This window comes from Oncorhynchus kisutch, linkage group LG28 (assembly GCF_002021735.2).
Source record: "Oncorhynchus kisutch isolate 150728-3 linkage group LG28, Okis_V2, whole genome shotgun sequence".
Classification (NCBI taxonomy): domain Eukaryota; kingdom Metazoa; phylum Chordata; class Actinopteri; order Salmoniformes; family Salmonidae; genus Oncorhynchus; species Oncorhynchus kisutch.
This window is the reverse complement of record NC_034201.2, coordinates 22,894,767-22,914,724: the sequence shown is the minus strand read 5'-3', so window position 1 is coordinate 22,914,724 and position 19,958 is coordinate 22,894,767. Positions and strand designations below refer to the sequence as shown.

The 19,958-nt window shown below is 42.5% G+C and overlaps 1 protein-coding gene across 5 annotated transcripts in view; it reads left to right on the top strand.

Moving 5' to 3' along the window:
- LOC109872630 (nuclear receptor corepressor 1) overlaps positions 1-19,958 on the top strand; it is a 104,472-nt gene that overhangs the window by 31,369 nt on the left and 53,145 nt on the right. For 4 of the 5 annotated variants that reach the window (XM_031807505.1, XM_031807506.1, XM_020463932.2 and 1 more), the window contains exons 9-14: positions 2,247-2,313; positions 3,464-3,636; positions 4,989-5,079; positions 5,380-5,558; positions 7,381-7,435; positions 7,615-7,716. In XM_031807505.1, the coding sequence (XP_031663365.1) occupies positions 2,247-2,313; positions 3,464-3,636; positions 4,989-5,079; positions 5,380-5,558; positions 7,381-7,435; positions 7,615-7,716 (667 nt within the window). Of the gene's footprint in view, positions 1-2,246; positions 2,314-3,463; positions 3,637-4,988; positions 5,080-5,379; positions 5,559-7,380; positions 7,436-7,614; positions 7,717-19,298; positions 19,504-19,958 lie in introns of those variants that run through there. The other variant, XM_031807507.1, reaches the window with a different exon arrangement.

Sequence of the window (19,958 nt, the reverse complement as noted above, 5' to 3'; positions counted from 1 at the left end):
ATAATTACTAGAATTTCATAAGTGTCAAAGGCTTTTATTGACAATTACATGAAGTTGATGCGAAGAGTCCATATTTGCAGTGTTGACCCTTCTTTTTCAAGACCTCTGCCATCTGCCCTGGCATGCTGTCAATTAACTTATGGGCCACATCCTGACTGATAGCAGCCCATTCTTGCATAATGAATGCTTGGAGTTTGTCAGAATTTGTGGGTATTAGTTTGTCCACCCGCCTCTTGAGGATTGACCACAAGTTCTCAATGGGATTAAGGTCTGGGGAGTTTCCTGGCCATGGACCCAAAATATCGATGTTTTGTTCCCCGAGCCACTTAGTTCAGACTTTTGCCTTATGGCAAGGTGCTCCATCATGCTGGAAAAGGCATTGTTTGTCACCAAACTGTTCCTGGATGGTTGGGAGAAGTTGCTCTCGGAGGATGTGTTGGTACCGTTCTTTATTCATGGCTGTGTTCTTAGGCAAAATTGTGAGTGAGCCCACTCCCTTTGCTGAGGAACAACCCCACACATGAATTGTCTCAGGATGCTTTACTGTTGGCATGACACAGGACTGATGGTAGCGCTCACCTTGTCTTCTCCGGACAATCTTTTTTACGGATGCCCCAAACAATCGGAAAGGGAATTCATCAGAGAAAATTACTTTAGCCCAGTCCTCAGCAGTCCAATCCCTGTACCTTTTGCAGAATATCAGTCTGTCCCTGATGTTTTTCCTGGAGAGAAGTGGCTTCTTTGCTGCCGTTCTTGACACCAAGCCATCCTCCAAAAGTCTTCGCCTCACTGTGCATGCAGATGGTCTCACACCTGCCTGCTGTCATTCCTGAGCAAGCTCTGTACTGGTGGTGCCCCGATCCCGCAGCTGAATCAACTTTAGGTCCTGGCGCTTGCTGGACTTTCTTGGGCGCCCTGAAGCCTTCACAACAATTGAACCGCTCTCCTTGGAAGTTCTTGATGATCTGATAAGTGGTTGATTTATGTGCACTGGCAGCAATATCCTTGCCTGTGAAGCCCTTTTTGTGCAACTCAATGATAACGGCACGTGTTTCCTTGCAGGTAACCATGGTTGACAGAGGAAGAACAATGATTCCAAGCCCCACCCTCCTTTTTGAAGATTCCAGTCTGTTATTCAAACTCAATCAGCATGACAGAGTGATCTCCAGCCTTGTCCTCGTCAACACTCACACTTGCGTTTACGAAGGAATCACTGACATGATGGCAGCTGGTCCTTTTGTGGCATGGCTGAAATGCAGTGGAAATGTTTTTTGGGGATTCAGTTCATTTGCATGGCGAAGAGGGAATTTGCATTTCATCTGATCACTCTTCATAACATTCTGGAGTATATGCAAATTGCCACCATACAAACTGAGGTAGCAGACTTTGAAAATTAATAATTGTGTCATTCTCATAACTTTTAGCCATAACTGTACATGTGATGGAAGAGTGCACTGTACATGCACAAGGTGCAATTCCATTGAATTGGGGATAGTTTTACCAAAATATTCCACAAGACCTAGAATTGCTTTCTGTATCCCACAGAAAAGGTTCACTGTTATAAACTAACTTTTTTGTGATGAATTTAAGCAAATTTTCCTGGCTTAACTTCCCATGGAAAATTGGAAAAATTCTGCAATTTACCGGAAAGTTCCCGACCCTTTGCAACCCTAGTTAAGGTCATGAGAGCACCTCCCATGGCCCTTTTGTGTAAAGTACTTGTTACACACAGATCAGACGGCAACTACATAAAATCTAAAATGACCCTGTTGTTTCTTCAGGATTGTTTACTGTGTCTGCAATCTCTGTGTGAAATACCTCATGCACTGCATGTTGCTTTTGGAGAGAATGCTTTTTACTACACCACAGATGTTTTCTCCCCTCTGGTTTGGTGCCCCTCTAAAGTAATGACTCTGCACTCTGCTGCTGTGTTGTAGGAAGGAAGTAGTGATGTTGTTTGCCCAGCTCTTGTTGACCAATGATAGACAGCAGTTGTGTTGTTGATACAGGATCCTCTCCTTATCGATTTCTTTACATCCATGGAGAGGTGAAAGGCAGATAGTTAGTTAGGTTGATTATTTTAGTGCAATTAAATAGGCATGTTTTGTGAACATATAATATTGTGTACCTGTTTACTATTTCCTACAGGATGATTTTGTTGTATTGTTTACAGTAACATTAGTGTCCCTATGGGCCCTAGATCAGTGCACACCTCACTGACCAAACAATCTTTCTCTCTCTCCCAGTAATCAAGTGATGAGGAAGAAACTGATTCTGTTTTTCAAGAGAAGGAACCATGCTCGTAAACAAAGGGTAAGTCTCTCTCCCTGCTTTTGAGGGAGGGATTCAAGGGAAGGAAACTTCAAGGAATGTGTTGAATGCTTTGAACAAAACAGACTGATACAAACAATTGAACCCAAACACACACGGACAGCCTGACTGACATGGTTGTAAATCTCCACCACACAAGCTGTGCTCTCATAGAGATGACTCAAACGGACCATGGACAATAATATACATTATGTTAAACTGCATCGCATTTCTCAATTTGGTGGCGTTTTATTGTCCGCTGCAGGTCTTTGACGTCAATTGAATTTTAAATTAATAGGTGGCAGTCACGCACGCTAGCTTTAGCTTACATGCCCTCTTATTGGTTTTAGAATTTCATGGTTGACATGTTTATAACACAAATTCTGTTTGAACAGGGTATCTCCTTGCATCCCTACTAGTATGGTACTGCAAGTCCAATCAGTGGCTTTCCCTTAGTCAATGGATTAAGTAACCAATGTCATCAAAGGGACAGACCTCAGACCAAAACAGCACTGGCTAGCAAAATTACTCTTATCAGTTCATCAGCCCATAGCTAAAAATAGTTTTTACTAATGATCACCCCCATTGTAAACGTTTTCCTTTTTTAAATGATGAAGGTAGCTAGCTATGGTTAACGGAGTGCGACTTTTAGCTGGCTGCTTCCAGGCAGGGTCAGGACAATGGCAGCACAGTGCGCAGCTTGGCCACCTGCCAAGAGGAAGGTGGATTGTTTGGCCCTTGCTGGTTGAAAGTGGAAACAAGGCTGTATTGTCCTCCGTGTATGGGACTCTCTCTCTCTTCAATAAAAAATGTTCTCTCTTTTGTAACAGTAAACTCTTGGTTAATGCACATCATTTGTTAAAGCTGTAATGTTCCACATCAAACACCTCACATTTCAAGTCCAAGATGGCTAATGGAACTTTCTGGATTTGACAGTTGTGGCCAGCATTATGTTTTGAGAGACGAAATATGACCAATAGGGCAGGGTATCATCAGCAGAAAATGTGATTTTTGGATATAGCCATGGCTAAGTAGAATATCTTGACTTTCCTCTGAAAGCAAATGGCTAAGGTTTGCTTTAGGTCATCGTCATCATGTTGTACCTCAACATTCAAATCCCCTTTTTATAAATGTGTATTATTGTGTGGTTCAGGAACAGAACATCTGCCAGCGCTACGACCAGCTAATGGAGGCCTGGGAAAAGAAGGTGGAGCGGATGGAGAACAACCCACGTCGCAAGGCCAAAGATAGCCGCACCAGAGAGTACTATGAGAGACAGTTCCCCGAGATACGCAAGCAGAGAGAGCAGCAGGAGCGCTTCCAGAGGTAAACTGAGGGAACAGTGAACTGGAATGATACTTTTCTCTTGTTCCTCTTGGCGGCTACGATGTAGCAGATTAATCTAAAGTCTTCCATTGATTGGTTGCATCCTCTCGCCGCCGCCTCAAAATGCATTGACTAGGTTCCTACCCTCTTCACACTGTTTTGACACAAAGGTGAAAGCAATACAATCAATGCCTGATATAATAAGAAATTGCTATCACCAGTCCAGTTTCTTTCAGGTCAGTGCATAATGATGGAGAAGAAACATGGAGAGAGAGGAGGCCTCTTCACACTATTCAGATGCATCCTAGGTGGTGCGCTGAAGGCAGTCTGCAGTGGGCTTATCAGCTGGCTGTGTCAGGGGACAGAGTCCAGCCAGTGTCTGGCTGTTCCTGGCACACAGGCATGGGTCTTTCGCTGAAATCTCAGAGCAAGGCTGTTAAGAGGCAGGTCAGGGCTGTTTGTTCAGACTGGTAGTACTAGACCAGGCAGAGAGAGAGAGAGCGCAAGCAGTGATTCGCCTCGAAAAAGTCATTGAAAATACGAATTTGTTCTTGCCTAGTTAAATAAAGGTTAAAAAAAAATGTATCATAAGGAATAAGGTTTTCCAGTGTCTGTCCTATATCTAAAAGATATTAGACCTCGGATTATATATATTTTTAAATGTGGACATATATTTAACAATATTTGTGGGGGGGGGCGCACAACCACTTACATTTTTTTCTTCACCGGTCCCGGGTTACCTTCAGAAGAGTCACGTGACACTTGTAGGGGTCGTTGAGCAAAACAGAGAATACCATAATGTTTGAGAGTCATCTTTCTAGGTAGTGGTCATAATAGTTTATGGGCCAAACTGTTTGGACGCTACATATGTTTTTGTGAGATGACCGATTTTTGGCATGTCAAATGGCGCTGTAGCTCTGCCACTTTCCACTAGAGATGTGGAAGGCCGACCTAGGCGAATGCGGTGGATTGAGACGTAGCTCATACAAAAAACATTGCTAGCTTAAACAGACAGATTTGGAAGGGTGCATCAATCAACTCTTAAGGACTAAAGGAGTGGTGAAGGAGGTACACTTATTCCTGTATGCTTAAACAGCCTTGTTAGCAGACAATGTTCTCCCTGCTTTGTTTGAAGATTTCTCAGAAAACCTGTTTGTTACAGCTTGATTTAGCCTCTTTTTTTTTTTTTTTTTTTTAAACCTCAAGTGAAGCGGTAATGGAAGGGTCATGAGGGAAGGAGGGGCACACTGATGTGATGGCACCTACCCAGTATTGTTATATGGAGGGTGCTCATTTGGTATTTTTAAAAGGTCATTATGTTTCTTAATATCTGTGTTTGTTCTCCAATTTAGGGTTGGTCAGAGAGGAACTGGAATGTCTGCGACCATTGCCAGAAGCGAGCATGAGATTTCTGAAATCATCGATGGCCTTTCTGAACAGGAGGTGAGCGCTGTCAACTTTGAAACATCTCAGTTAAAGGTCATCGTCCATTACCACTTGGCTACATCTCGATTGTCCACCCTTCTCTCTGTGCACTTCCTGTCATGGATTTCACAGTGGTTGAAACTCCCTCCAGCCAATGCTTGCATCAATCCTATGCTTTTAAATTAATGACGAAGTATGCAAATACATACTTAGGAAGAACGGTGTAGAATCTGGATGCAGCCATTATCAGAGTCAAGTTCAAGTTGAAACAAGGTTAACAAAAATGTAAATAGCTTAACCCCTCCTCTCGTCCAATAGAATAACGAGAAGCAGATGAGACAGCTGTCAGTCATCCCACCCATGATGTACGACACCGAGCAGAGGCGAGTCAGGTTCATCAACATGAACGGCCTGACGGATGACCCCATGAAGGTGTACAAGGCTCGGCAGTTCATGAATGTGTGGACCGAACAAGAGAAGGGGATCTTCAAAGAAAAGTGATTACCAATAATTTTTTGTTGTCCTTATAGCAGGGATCATCAACTAGATTCAGCTGTGGGATGATTTCTTCTTGAGCAGATGGTCAGGGGGCTGGAACATAATTACAAATTTGTAGACTGCAAATTGACCACAAGAAGCCCAACATACACTATTTGATTTAAACAATTTCAGTCCTTGCTTACATTTGTCTACGATCACATACAGTGGGGAGAACAAGTATTTGATACACTGCCGATTTTGCAGGTTTTCCTACTTACAAAGCATGTAGAGGTCTGTAATTTTTATCATAGGTATACTTCAACTGTGAGAGATGGAATATAAAACAAAAATCCAGAAAATCACATTATGATTTTTAAGTAATTAATTTGCATTTTATTGCATGTCATAAGTATTTGATACATCAGAAAAGCAGAATTTAATATTTGGTACAGAAACCTTTGTTTGCAATTACAGAGATCATATGTTTCCTGTAGTTCTTGACCAGGTTTGCGCACACTGTAGCCGGGATTTTGGCCCACTCCTCCATACAGATCGTCTCCAGATCCTTCAGGTTTCAGGGCTGTCGCTGGGCAATACGGACTTTCAGCTCCCTCCAAAGATTTTCTATTGGGTTCAGGTCTGGAGACTGGCTAGGCCACTCCAGGACCTTGAGATGCTTCTTATGGAGCCACTCCTTAGTTGCCCTGACTGTGTGTTTCGGGTCGTTGTCATGCTGGAAGACCCGGCCACCTCCATCTTCAATGCTCTTACTGAGGGAAGGAGGTTGTTGGCCAAGATCTCGCGATACATGGCCCCATCCATCCTCCCCTCAATACGGTGCAGTCGTCCTGTCCCCTTTGCAGAAAAGCATCCCCAAAGAATGACGTTTCCACCTCCATGCTTCACGGTTGGGATGGTGTTCTTGGGGTTGTACTCATCCTTCTTCTTCCTCCAAACACGGCGAGTGGAGTTTAGACCAAAAAGCTCTATTTTTATCTCATCAGACCACATGACCTTCTCCCATTCCTCCTCTGGATCATCCAGATGGTCATTGGCAAACTTCAGATGGGCCTGGACATGCGCTGGCTTGAGCAGGGGGACCTTGCGTGAGCTGCAGGATTTTAATCCATGACGGCGTAGTGTGTTACTAATGGTTTTCTTTGAGACTGTGGTCCCAGTTCTCTTCCGGTCATTGACCAGATCCTGCCGTGTAGTTCTCGGCTGATCCCTCACCTTCCTCATGATCATTGATGCCCCACGAGGTGAGATCTTGCATGGAGCCCCAGACCGAGGGTGATTAACCGTCATCTTGAACTTCTTCCATTTTCTAATAAATGCACCAACAGCTGTTGCCTTCTCACCAAGCTGCTTGCTTATTGTCCTGTAGCCCATCCCAGCCTTGTGCAGGTCTACAATTTTATCCCTGATGTCCTTACACAGCTCTCTGGTCTTGGCCATTGTGGAGAGGTTGGAGTCTGTCTGTTTGATTGAGTGTGTGGACAGGTGTCTTTTATACATGTAACGAGTTCAAACGGGTGCAGTTAATGAGTGGAGAACAGGAGGGATTCTTAAGAAAAACGAAGTGGCCCAACCCATCGGTTTCTGGACCAATCAGAAGCATTTGGTGACGTGTCGGGCAGGTACTCCGATCCAGACTTTTCCAGAGAAGAAACTTAAGTCTGTGGGTGTAGTGTAGCCTTTGGCCGGAGCAAGGAGTCTGGGTAGCCAGGCAACCATCCCTCAGCTGTATACCAAAACAAGTGGCGGGTCTGCCGTTTTATTTTTTGAATCGCAAAATGTAGCTTTAACCGTGACTATTTTCCCTTGTTTTTCTCACAGGTTTGTTCAGCACCCCAAAAATTTTGGCCTCATTGCTTCTTATCTAGAGAGAAAGGTGAGCTACAGTGGATTGAATTCATTCTCTGGTGATTTTACTTTGTAGTAAAGCCTATTCTCCACTCTTCCCCATATGTTTATAAAGTTAATCCAACAAACCCAAAAGCACATGGTTTGCATTTGTCTGTTATTTAAATGTTTCATGGGCTCATGTCCCTCTGTCATCTCTCTCTGCAGTGTGTGTCCGATTGTGTCCTGTACTACTACTTGACCAAGAAGAACCAGAACTACAAGACACTGGTGAGACGCAACTACGGCAGACGGCGAGGGAGAAACCACGTGAGTTCTAGAGAGCATCTTCACTAGGGAATGGCTAAATGTATTTATGTGTTAATGAATGGGCTTTGGAAATACCGAGAGGCTGTCTGGGTGGGATTTAACCAGTAAATAATGCTTGTGTCAGGGACTGGTTTGTGTTGCTTCACAGTCCCCACTGTTCCATAAAGATATATTTTTTTTTTCTTGTTTTTTAAATCTAATTTTACTGCTTGTGTCAGTTACTTGATGTGGAATAGAGTTTCATGTAGTCATGGCTCTATGTAGTACTGTGTGCTTCCTAGTCTGTTCTGGACTTGGGGACTATGAAGAGACCTCTTGTGGCATGTCTTGTGGGGTATGCATGGGTGTCCAAGCTGTGTGCCAGTAGTTTAGACAGACAGCTCGGTGCATTCAACATGTCAATACCTCTCATAAATTAAAGAAGTGATGAAGTCAATCTCTCCATTTTCAGCCAGGAGAGATTGACATGCATATTATTATTAGCTCTCTGTGTACATCCAAGGGCCAGTCATGCTGCCCTGTTCTGAGCCAATTGCAATTTTCCTAAGTCCTTTTTTGTGGCACCTGACCACACGACTGAACAGTAGTCAATGTGCGACAAAACTAGGGCCTGTAGGACATGCCTGGTTGATAGTGTTGTTAAGAAGGCAGGGCATTGCTTTATTATAGACAGCCATCTCCCCATCTTAGCTACTACTGTGTCAATATGTTTTGACCATGACCGTTTACAATCTAGGGTTACTCCAAGCAGTTTACTCATCTCAATTTGCTCATTTTCCACATGATTTATTACAAGATTTAGTTGAGGTTTAGGGTTTAGTGAGTGTTTTGTTCCAAATACAATGATTTTAGTTTTAGGGCTAACTTATTCCTTGCCACCCACTCTGAAACTGACTGCAGCTTTTTGAGTGTTGCAGTCATTTCAGTCTCTGTAGTAGCTGACGTGTATAGTGTTGAGTCATCCACATACAGACATTCTGGCTTTACTCAAAGCCAGTGGCATATCATTAGTAAAAATTGAAAAAAGCAAGGGGCCTTACCAGCTACCCTGGGGAATTTCAGATTCTAACTGGATTATATTTGAGAGGCTTCCATTTAAAGAATGTCCTCTGTTCTGTTAGACAATTAACTCTTTATCAACAATATAGCAGGGGGTGTAAAGCCATAACACACATTTTTCCAGCAGCAGACTATGATCGATAATGTCAAAAGCTGCACCAAAGTCTAACAAGGCAGCCCCCACAATCATTTGAACATCATTCATTTGTGTAAGTGTCCTTCCCCATAAGCATGCTGAAATTCTGTTGTCAATTTTCTTTACTGTGAAATAGCCATGTATTTGGTCAGCCACACTTTTTTTCTAGAAGTTTACTAAGGGTTGGTAACAAGCTGATTGGTCGGCTATTTGAGCCAGTAAAGGGGGCTTTACTATTCTTGGATATCAGAATGACTTGAGCTTCCCTCTAGGCCTCAGGGCACACGCTCTCTAGTAGGCTTAAATTGACTATGTGGCAAATAGGAGTGGCAATATCGTCTGCTATTATCCTCTGTCATTTTCCATCTAGATTGTCAGACCCTGGTGGCTTGTCATTGTTGATAGACAACAATCATTTTTTCGCCTCTTCCACACTGACTTTACGGAATTCAAAAGTGCAATTCTTGTCTTTCATAATTTGGTCTGATATACTTGGATGTGTAGTGTGTTTGTTGCTGGCATGTCATCCCCAAGTTTGCTAATCTTGCCAATGAAAAAGTAATTAAAGAAGTTTGCATTATCAGTGGTCTTTGATGATTGAGCCATCTGATTCAATGAATGAAGGAGCCGAGTTGGCTTTTTTACCCAAAATTTAATTTAAGGTGTCCCAAAGTATTTTTAAATCATGTTTTATATAATTTGTCTTTGTTTCATAGTGTAGTTTTCTTCACTCACATGATTTCTTAATTTGCAGTACGTTTGCCAATTAGTTGGGCTGCCAGACTTAATTGCCATACCTCTCAACCATACCATTTTTCAATTCCTCATCAATCCAAGGGGATTTAACAGTTTTTAGTCATTTTCTTAATGGGTGTGCTTATTAGTAACTGGAATAAGTAGTTTCATAAATGCGTCAAGTGCAGCGTCTGGTTGCTCCTCACTCACACACCACAGACCAGCAAATATTCTTTACTTCATCAACATATGAATCACTACAAAACTTGTTGTATGACCCAACCTTTGGAACTTTGGTTTTCCTAGATATGGCTATTATAATTGTGATCACTACATCCTATGGATTTGGATACTGCTTTAAAGCAAATATCTGCTGCATTAGTAAAGATGTGATCAATACACGTTGATGATTTAATTCCTGTGCTGTTTATATCTACCCTGGTAGGTTGACTGACAACCTGATCCAGGTTGCAGGCACTGGTTACAGTTTGAAGTTTTTTCCTGAGTGGGCAGCTTGATTATAGCTAGTCAATATTTTAAATCACCTGGAAAATATACCTCTCTGTTGATATCACATACATTATCAAGCATTTCTCACACATTATCCAGATACTGACTGTTAGCACTTGGTGGTCTATAGCAGCTTCCCACCAGAATGGGCTTCAGGTGAGGCAGATGAACCTCTAGTCATATTACTTCAATGGTATTTAACATGAAATTGTCTCTAAGCTTTACAGGAATGTGGTCCTCAATATAGACCGCAACACCGCCTCCATTGGCATTTCGGTCTTTTCGGTAGATGTTATAACCATGTTTTGCTACTACTGAATCATCCAAGGTGTTATCTAAGTGAGTTTCAGAGAGAGTCAGAATATCAATGTCATCTGTTACAAGCATGTTATTGACTTCATGGACCTTGTTTCTTAGGCTACATATGTTAATATGGGCTATTTTTAGCACTTTTCTGGGTTGCTGGATTGTTTTTCATGCTTTACTGGGAAGCTTATCAGAAGTAGACTTACTCATTTGATTTACATTGACAGTGCAGGGTGAGCTGCATAAAGTGGTCTTCCTCCTATTGCACACCGCCTCAGTGCTAACAGTGTAACTCTGGTTTATTGACACATGATTTCTGCTTACAATAGCTGTGGGATAAACAGATGTATTCAGTGCAATTAGGGGTACATACATTTAATTTCTTACTTTGTGTTTGCCAATGATCATGTACATTTGATGCAGCATTATGACGACTCATTGTCACAATGGTAGGGATTAGCTGAGCTGGTCTTAGATCATTTACTTCATGGGAGTTTTGGGAAACACTTGATAGAAAGTCTGCTCCTTAGGGCCTCCCGGGTGGTTAAGGGCGCTGTACTGCAGCGCCAGCTGTGCCACCAGAGACTCTGGGTTCGCGCCCAGGCTCTGTCGTATGTCATGCAATAAAATGCTAATTAATTACTTACAAATCATACAATGTGATTTTCTGGATTTTTGTTTTAGATTCCGTCTCTCACAGTTGAAGTATACCTATGATAAAAATGACAGACCTCTACATGCTTTGTAAGTAGGAAAACCTGTAAAATCGGCAGTGTATCAAATACTTGTTCTCCCCACTATATATCCTATTGGCTATGCATCAAAGTAGCCTATTTTGCATTGATAAGCAAATATAATCTCAGCGACTGTTCAAACAGTAAACCAAAAAACATTAGCCTTATTATCCCCCCCCCCCCCCCCCAATGTATTTTGTTTTAGATATAATAACTAGTGGTTCCAGGCTACTGTTAAAAACAGCTGTGAGATGTGCTTTTTTTGCATTGATAACCAAATATATTCTCGGCGAATGTTCAAATAATAAACCAGACAACATTGTAGCCTTATAGAATCCCACAAAAAAAATTGTTTAGATGTGATCACATTATTCTAGGCTAAAACAACAAGCGATGTGTTTTTTTTTCCTTCATGATGACATAAATACAATGTCAATTTTTGGCTAATATGGGAGCGAATACATTGAAGCAGCATATCAAATTAGGATAATGTTGTAGATTACACTGGCAAGTATAAGAATGTTTGCCAGGGCATATTATTTCATTATAAATCTGATTATTTCACATGAAGATGTGAGAAGCTGGTGAAATGGTGGACCCTGCTGTAGCTAGCCATGTGCTTTTTTTTTTCTTCTCCATGACCAAAACATGACATTCTATTTTTTTTGCTGATATGGGAATATATTACACAGGCAAGTATAATATTTGCCTGGCATATTTTATTTATTTTTATGAATCTGATTATTTCACATGGAGATGTGAGAAGCTAAAAAGGCTAGCTAGCGTGCTGTACTTTTAGCCAAGCTAAAGCCAGCTAGTCAGGCTGCCAACTAGCTACTATTTATTTTTTATTTAACTATGCAAGTCAGTTAAGAACAAATTATTATTTACAGTGACGGCCTAGGAACAGTGGGTTAACTGCCTTCTTCAGGGGCAGAATGACAGATTTTTACCTTGTTAGCTCGGGGATTCAATCTAGCAACCTTTCGGTTACTGGCTCAACGCTCTAACCACTAGTCTACCTGCCGCCCCTACTTGCAAGGGAAAGCGACTCAAAATGAAAAGACACAAATTAAATACTTTGCTTTTGCCCCCTTGTGAATGGGAGTGGGATCGGCAAGGATATAATGTTACCAAAAAGGCGCATGCATGCACATAGATCAACAGAGTGGCGCTTGTAGTGACCTTTAGCCCACAGTGCCTCTTCAGCTCTCCCTCCCTCTCTCTGTGTATCAGGCTAGCAGTAGAATTATAGAGGCTTGTGAGGAGTGTGAGGTTTGGGAGCTGAGTGAGCGAAGGCTCTTGATGTGTTGTGTGGGTAAATAAGAACCAGGCCCCAGGCATAGAAGCAGAACAGAGTGGAGCTAGGTCTGGGCTGGCTTGCTGAGACTGATTTATGGAAGGGCTGGGGAGCAGCAAACGTTCCCAGGAATCTTTTTAATCTGGTTGCCATAGTCGGGAGGCTCCGTGTTGCTTTCCAGAGCCTGAGGGAAGAGAAAGCGAGACGGAGGTCAAAAAGGAAAGTCAGACTCCCTCTCTGTGAACTCACCCAGTCATCCTCAATTCTAGTCTCCGTCCATCCTAACTGCTAAAATATGTTGATACGCATCAGTAGGCTCTCTTGTTTAACTTTTTTGGAGGGTTTAAGGTAATTTCTTCAATTTGATTATGGTGAGAAACTTGTCAGAACCTTTATTTCTGCAGAGGAAGTGAGAGAGCGGCAGTTGCTTTTACATTGGGTGAGATGCAGACTTCACTTCACTCAATAAGGTTATCCGTGCCTTGGAGCTCTGCTTACCAACGGCGTGCCCGTGCTGTTTTACTTCAGACGTGTTTTATATTGTTTCCCTCTCTCACAAGAACACTGGAGGAGTTTTAATCAATGAGGTTTATGCACATTTTGTCATTTTTGTTTCGTAATCGCCTAGTCAGCCCTGATACTCTGTTTTCCCTCATTCCAATCCAACAAGGCTCTCTGTTTGGAGAGTAGAAAAAAATAAAACATAGTTGGAGGCTGCAGTTGAGTTGCTGATTGAGTGTTTTCCATTGGATTTGAGCAGTGGTCTGAATGTGGGTTAGCGTTACATACAGTGCATTCGGAAAGTATTCACACCCCTTCACTTTTTCCACATTTTGTTACGTTACAGCCTTTGTCATTTACATTTTAGAAAGTCTAAACTGGGTTTTCACCCCCCCCCCCCCAATTAAAAAATAAATAAACTGATCCCTTATTTACATACGTATTCACACCCTTTGCTGTGAGACTTGAAATTGAGCTCAGGTGCATCCAGTTTATATTGATAATCCTTGATGTTTCTACAAGCCATGAGGTTGAAGGAATTGTTCGTAGAGCTCCAAGACAGGATTGTGTCAAAGCACAGATCTGGGTACCAAAACATGTCTGCAGCATTGAAGGTCCCCCCCGGTGAAGCATGGTGGTGGCAGTGATATGCTGTGGGGATATTTTTCAGCAGCAGGGACTGGGAGACATGTCAGGATCAAGGCAGAGATGAACAGAGCAAGTGCAGAGATCCCTGATAAAAACCTGCTCAGGACCTCAGACTGGGGCGAAGATTCACCTCCCAACAGGGAAACGACCCTAAGCACACAGCCAAGACAACACAGGAGTGGCTTCGGGACAAGTATCTGACTGTCCTTGATTACCAGCCAGAGCCCGGACTTGAACCCGATCGAACATCTCTGGAGAGACATAATAATAGCTGTGCAGCGACGCTCCCCATCCAACCTGACAGAGCTTGAGAGGATCTGCAGAGAAGACTAGGAGAAACTCCCCAAATACAGGTGTGCCAAGCTTGTAGCGTCATACCCAAGAAGACCCCAGGCTGTAATCGCTGCTGAAGGTGCTTCAATATAGTACTGAGTATAGGGTCCAAATACTTATGTAAATGTGATATTTCATTTGTTTTTGCTTTGTCATTATGGGGGATTGTGTGTAGATTGAGGGGGGGAAAGTATTTAATACGTTTTAGAATATGGCTGTAACTTAACAAATGGTGAAAAAGTGAAGGGGTCTGAATACTTTCCAAATGTACTGTAAGTGGTAGTGGTATGTCCTGGGGCTGCTGTTGAAACAGGCAGCCAGCCTGCACTCACATTGTATATAGACTCCCCATTTGTTTTCTACTGTGTTATTGACTTGTTAATTGTTTACTCCATGTGTAACTCTTTGTTGTATGCTCACACTGCTATGCTTTATCTTGGCCAGGTCGCAGTTGCAAATGAGAACTTGTTCTCAACTAGCCTACCTGGTTAAATAAAGGTGAAATAAAAAATAATAATAATAAAATAGGGCTGGGCGATATTGACAAAATATATCACAATGTTCAATTTTTTTAACTTATGTTTTTGAATTAGTTAGATATATGCTTTGAGTAATTCATGACTTTAGGATGGCAACACATAAATTATAATTTATTTCAATGGGGCTTTCTCCATTCAATTCAACTATAAAAATGGACATTCTACACGCCGGAGTTGCGTATCACACTTAATAAACCAAACACTGAAATACCATTTATAGAAAGTAAACTGAGAACTCAAACCGGTCCGTGCATCAATACAAGTATATAGTGAAATATGGTATATGCGGTTCCAGCCCCAGGTGAGCAGGGCAAGGGAGGGTAAGGGATTGCACACAGGTTGGCTTTACGCCTAGATAAGAGTTGTGTGCGGGTGAGAGAGGGACTCGTGTGTCTTGTGTCTGAGGACAGTACACCAAGTCCCATCTATTAACTGGCATACGGGATTTGTATTCATTGGTACACATTGTTTATGTTTGCAAGGTTATGGTAATATAAACCAAATGCAGACACATGTGAATTGTTGTACGCTAAAAGCTGTGTCTTGAGTTGATGATCACCTCCATGACTCACCTGTGACTCTTTCTGGGCGACAAACATTTAACCCTGTTCTGAAATCCCCAGCATAGCTTTAACAGCTGATTTCATAATTCATATCATCTCGTGTTGTCTGAGCTCCTCTAATGCCTGTATCCCAGGACGATGGACTGCCTTGGCTTTCCCTCTTGGGCTTTTCTAGCTCATTGATGCCTTTGGTGCTTCCTCTGGCCCATGTATGTGTAATTCATTCATGTCCATTGCCCCTCTATCTGCAGAACATACAGTGGGGTCTGGAATTATTGGCTTCCTTGATAAAGATGAGCAAAAAAGACTGCATATAATAAATAAATAAACTGAGCTTTATTGTATGCACATAAAATATATATATTACAAATACAATTGCTCAGAGAAAGATGTTCCCTGTTTCAATACTGCAGCACCCTCCCATTGAGGATAAAACATTTTAGAAAAAGGGTAAGTGTTATGAGATTGGAGAACACATTGGGAGGGATCTTAGATCATTCATCTGTACATAATCTTTCCAGATCCTTGATTTCCTTCATCTGCGCTTATAGACTGCCCTCTTCAATGGTGTTCAGAGACTGAGATGGCCAGTTATAAAATTTTGATTTTGTGACCAATTAAACATTTTTGTGGATTTTGATTAGTGCTTGGGGTTATGGCCGCAAGTGGATCTTCCAGCAAGACAAAGTGTCAGCCTCCTGTCAGAGGCAACCAAGTTTTTGGCTAAAATCTCCAGGTACTGGGTAAAGTTCATGATGCTTTTGACCTTAACAGGATCAGTGGAAACAAAATAGCCCCATAACACCAAAAGTACCACCATATTTACAGTATGGATGAGGTATTTTCTTCGTATGCATTATTTTACCCACCACTGGTATGCATGGTCAGACTTCTATTTTTGTGTCATATGACCATACAATATAACTCGGTATTTGTACTAGGCTATTTATTAGTATTTTTTGCTAAGTAATTCCAGATCCCACTGTACATGATCCCTGTGGACCCTGTACTTATAGAACATTCTATCTATGTATGTATTAAGGGCAGAGCACCAAGAGGCACCATGTCAGATAATTAATAATCGATTAGTCTAGCAATAGCGCTGCCTGCTGCCTCCAGACCAAATGTTGCACACCCCCTGGAGACCGAGGTTTGATTCACTGGTCCGTCTCATCTTCTCCCTGTAACATACCACTGTCTATGGAAAATATGTACAATGAAATACAGGTGTGATAAGTGGGTATAATTGATGAGAACGTGTTGGTGTGGTGCAGTTGTAGTAACAGTATCTTAATAGTACATTGTATTTTATCACGGATGTAACATCGTGTTCCTCTCACTATTGTTTCTCCCACTGCCTGGTGACCTTCAGTCTTATCTCACTTGGCAGAGTAGCAGGGTATAACTGCAGAGTAGAGGCCCGATTGGACTTCTCTACTTCTGAACAACTATAGATTAATTCCACCAGTCAAGTCGTAAGAATCATGTGTGTGTTGTACTCATACGTGATGAGAGAATAGACTAGTTTGTGTGTTGAGACACAACATTCTTGCTACTACTACTTGAGCTCATTTAAAGGATTGTCTGGGTTCTGACAATGGCTTTTACATATACTAAACAAAATATAAACTCAACATGTAACAATTTTAAAAATGTTACTGTTCATATAAGAGAACCAGTCAATTGAAATAAATAAATTAGGCCCTAATCTATGGATTTCACATGACTAGGCAGTGGTGCAGCCATGGGTGGGCCTTGTTCTCAAGTGGATGGGCCTTAGCCCACCCTGGCTGGGGTGCCAGATATAGCCAATCAGAGGGGGGGAGGGGGGGTTCCCCACAAAAGGGCTTTATTACAGACAGAACTACTCCTCAGTTTCATCAGGTGGCTGGTTTCAGATGATCCTGCAGGTGAAGAAGCCAGATGTGGAGGTCCTGAGCTGGCGTGGTTACACGTTGTGATGCCGGTTGGACATACTGCCAAAACCTCTAAAATGACGTTGGAGGAGAAATGAACATTAAATTCTCTGGCAACAGCTCTGGTGGACATTCCTGCAGTCAGCATGACAATTGCACACTCCGTGAACACTTGAGATCTGGGGCATTGTGTTGTGTGACAAAACTGCACCAAAAAGTGGCCTTTTATTGTCCCAAGCACAAGGTGCACCCGTGTAATTATCATGATGTTTAATCATCTTCTTGATATGCCACACCTGTCAGGTGGATGGATTATCTTGGCAAAGGAGAAATGCTCACTAACGGATGCAAAACATTTGAGTGAAATAAGCGTTTTGTGTTTATGAAAAAAGTCAGGGATACTTTTTTTTTCAGCTCATGAAACATGGCACCAACACTACATGTTTTGTTTATTTTTGTTCAGTGTAGTTCGAGGAAGCGACTCTGTTACTATATGTCAGTCTATACAAGCAGAAACAAAGGTAGGGCTCCGTTTGCCTCGGAGACAGGAGGACATCCAGTGGGGCAAAAAAGTATTTAGTCAGTCACCAATTGTGCAAGTTCTCCCACTTAAAAAGATGAGAGGCCTGTAATTTTCATCATAGGTACACTTCAACTATGACAGACAAAATGAGAAAAAGAATCCAGAAAATCACATTGTAGGATTTTTAATGAATTTATTAGCAAATTATGGTGGAAAATAAGTATTTGGTCACCTACAAACAAGCAAGATTTCTGGCTCTCACAGACCTGTAACTTCTTCTTTAAGAGGCTCCTCTGTCCTCCACTCGTTACCTGTATTAATGGCACCTGTTTGAACTTGTTATCAGTATAAAAGACACCTGTCCACAACCTCAAACAGTCACACTCCAAACTCCACTATGGCCAAGACCAAAGAGCTGTCAAAGGACACCAGAAACAAAATTGTAGACCTGCACCAGGCTGGGAAGACTGAATCTGCAAAAGGAAAGCAGCTTGGTTTGAAGATATCAACTATGGGAGCAAATATTAGGAAATGGAAGACATACAAGACCACTGATAATCTCCCTCAATCTGGGGCTCCACGCAAGATCTCACCCCGTGGGGTCAAAATCATGGGATTTTGAGTGTAAACCTCCTCCCGTCAGCAAGGGCATTGAAGATGAAATGTGGCTGGGTCTTTCAGCATGACAATGATCCCAAACACACCGCCCGGGCAAGGTCCTGGAGTGGCCTAGCCAGTCTCCAGATCTCAACCCCATAGAAAATCTTTGGAGGGAGTTGAAAGTCCGTGTTGCCCAGCAACAGCCCCAAAACATCACCGCTCTAGAGGAGATCTGCATGGAGGAATGGGCCAAAATACCAGCAACAGTGTGTGAAAACCTTGTGAAGACTTACAGAAAACATTTGACCTCTGTCATTGCCAACAAAGGGTGTATAACACACTGCCCGGGCAACGAAGGAGTGGCTTCGTTAGAAGCATTTCAAGGTCCTGGAGTGGCCTAGCCAGTCTCCAGATCTGTATATCACAAGTTTGGTTCTGGGGTCACAGGAGGCATGAAGTGGCCAGCAGCCCTCCGCATCATCAGTCCAATAATCACAACTATTAGCCTTGTTCAGCCAGAGCACACAGCCACTGACCTTCTCACATGCAAATGTATCAGCCAGTCAGCTCTTCTGCTGTAAAGGGTTATGTAACCGTGCGGAAAAAATTTGTTTGTATCCATTATTGAAAGGCTGTCATTATATTTAGGAGTTAGTTCTTAACTGACTCGTCATGAAAGTTTGATTAAGTTAATATTGTCATGTATTACGGTAGGCATTTAAAATGCCCATTGTCAGTGAAGTGAAAACGCCACGGCCTTGTCATATGGTGGAAAGCAGCTCAACCTGACCAAGCCGTTGGCTGGAGCTTGTGTAAATTATCTGAACTTCCTCAGAGACTGGGTCGAGTGATTTGCGAGAGGGAGAGAGAGCAATGGAAAAAGAGTGAGTGAGAGAGGGAGAGAGGAAAAAAAAACACTGACAGTCTACTCTGTGGTTTGCTCTGGTTCGCTGTAAGCGAGAGACAACCGATAACCCCCCTCAGTAAAAGCGGAGTGGTATGCCCCAGCGATCTGACAGGCCCAAAAAACTTGATGTGCTGCTGCGAGTGCCAATCAAAGACAAGCGCTCGACGGGGATTACCTTGAGTGACCCCGCATAGATTAAAATGTGCATGTGAGATGGACGATTCTTCAAGCGGTTTAAGCGGCTTGATGACATGCTTTCCTGGAATATGTGGAGCAGTGCCGGGGCCAGGCAGCCCTTCTAAGGAGCTCTGTTATGATGCTGCTATCCTGTCCTGCAGTATCTGTAGTACTGCTACCGTTACCGCTGCTATGGAGGTACTGCTACCGGGGGTCTGGCCAAACTCACGCCTGCTACACCCATAGGCTGTGGCTTGCTCAGGGGCAAAGGGCCTTTATGACCGACAAATGAATTTGCAGGTATGTGGCGTCTGGCTTTGAAACCAGTACTGTAGTGTGTTGGCTCTGTCTCTCTCTCCCCCCCCACCCCCCTCCCATCTCCTCTATCGTGCTTTTTCGCTCTCTCTCCCTCTTTCAGTTTCTTGGGACAGCCACAGTTGCTTGCATTTTTTAAAAACTTTCTGCGTATTAACCTTAACACCCATTTAAAGTTTACAATGGGGAACACTGTGGATTTGAGTACAGTTAGTTTTTTCTGTACTCTTGCACAATCACAGTTGCATAGCTACAGTGCCTGGTTTTTGTTCTTGATGATGTACTAGTTGCTTGCGCGTATGTGCCCGCTATCTACAAATATATAAATAGGCTACACTCTAACATTTAACTTTTTTAATCACGTGTTACATTTTGTATGGATTGTGTACTTGTCTGAAAGTTGAAGTCACTTGTCCCCCCTCTCCCTTTTCTCTCCCAGG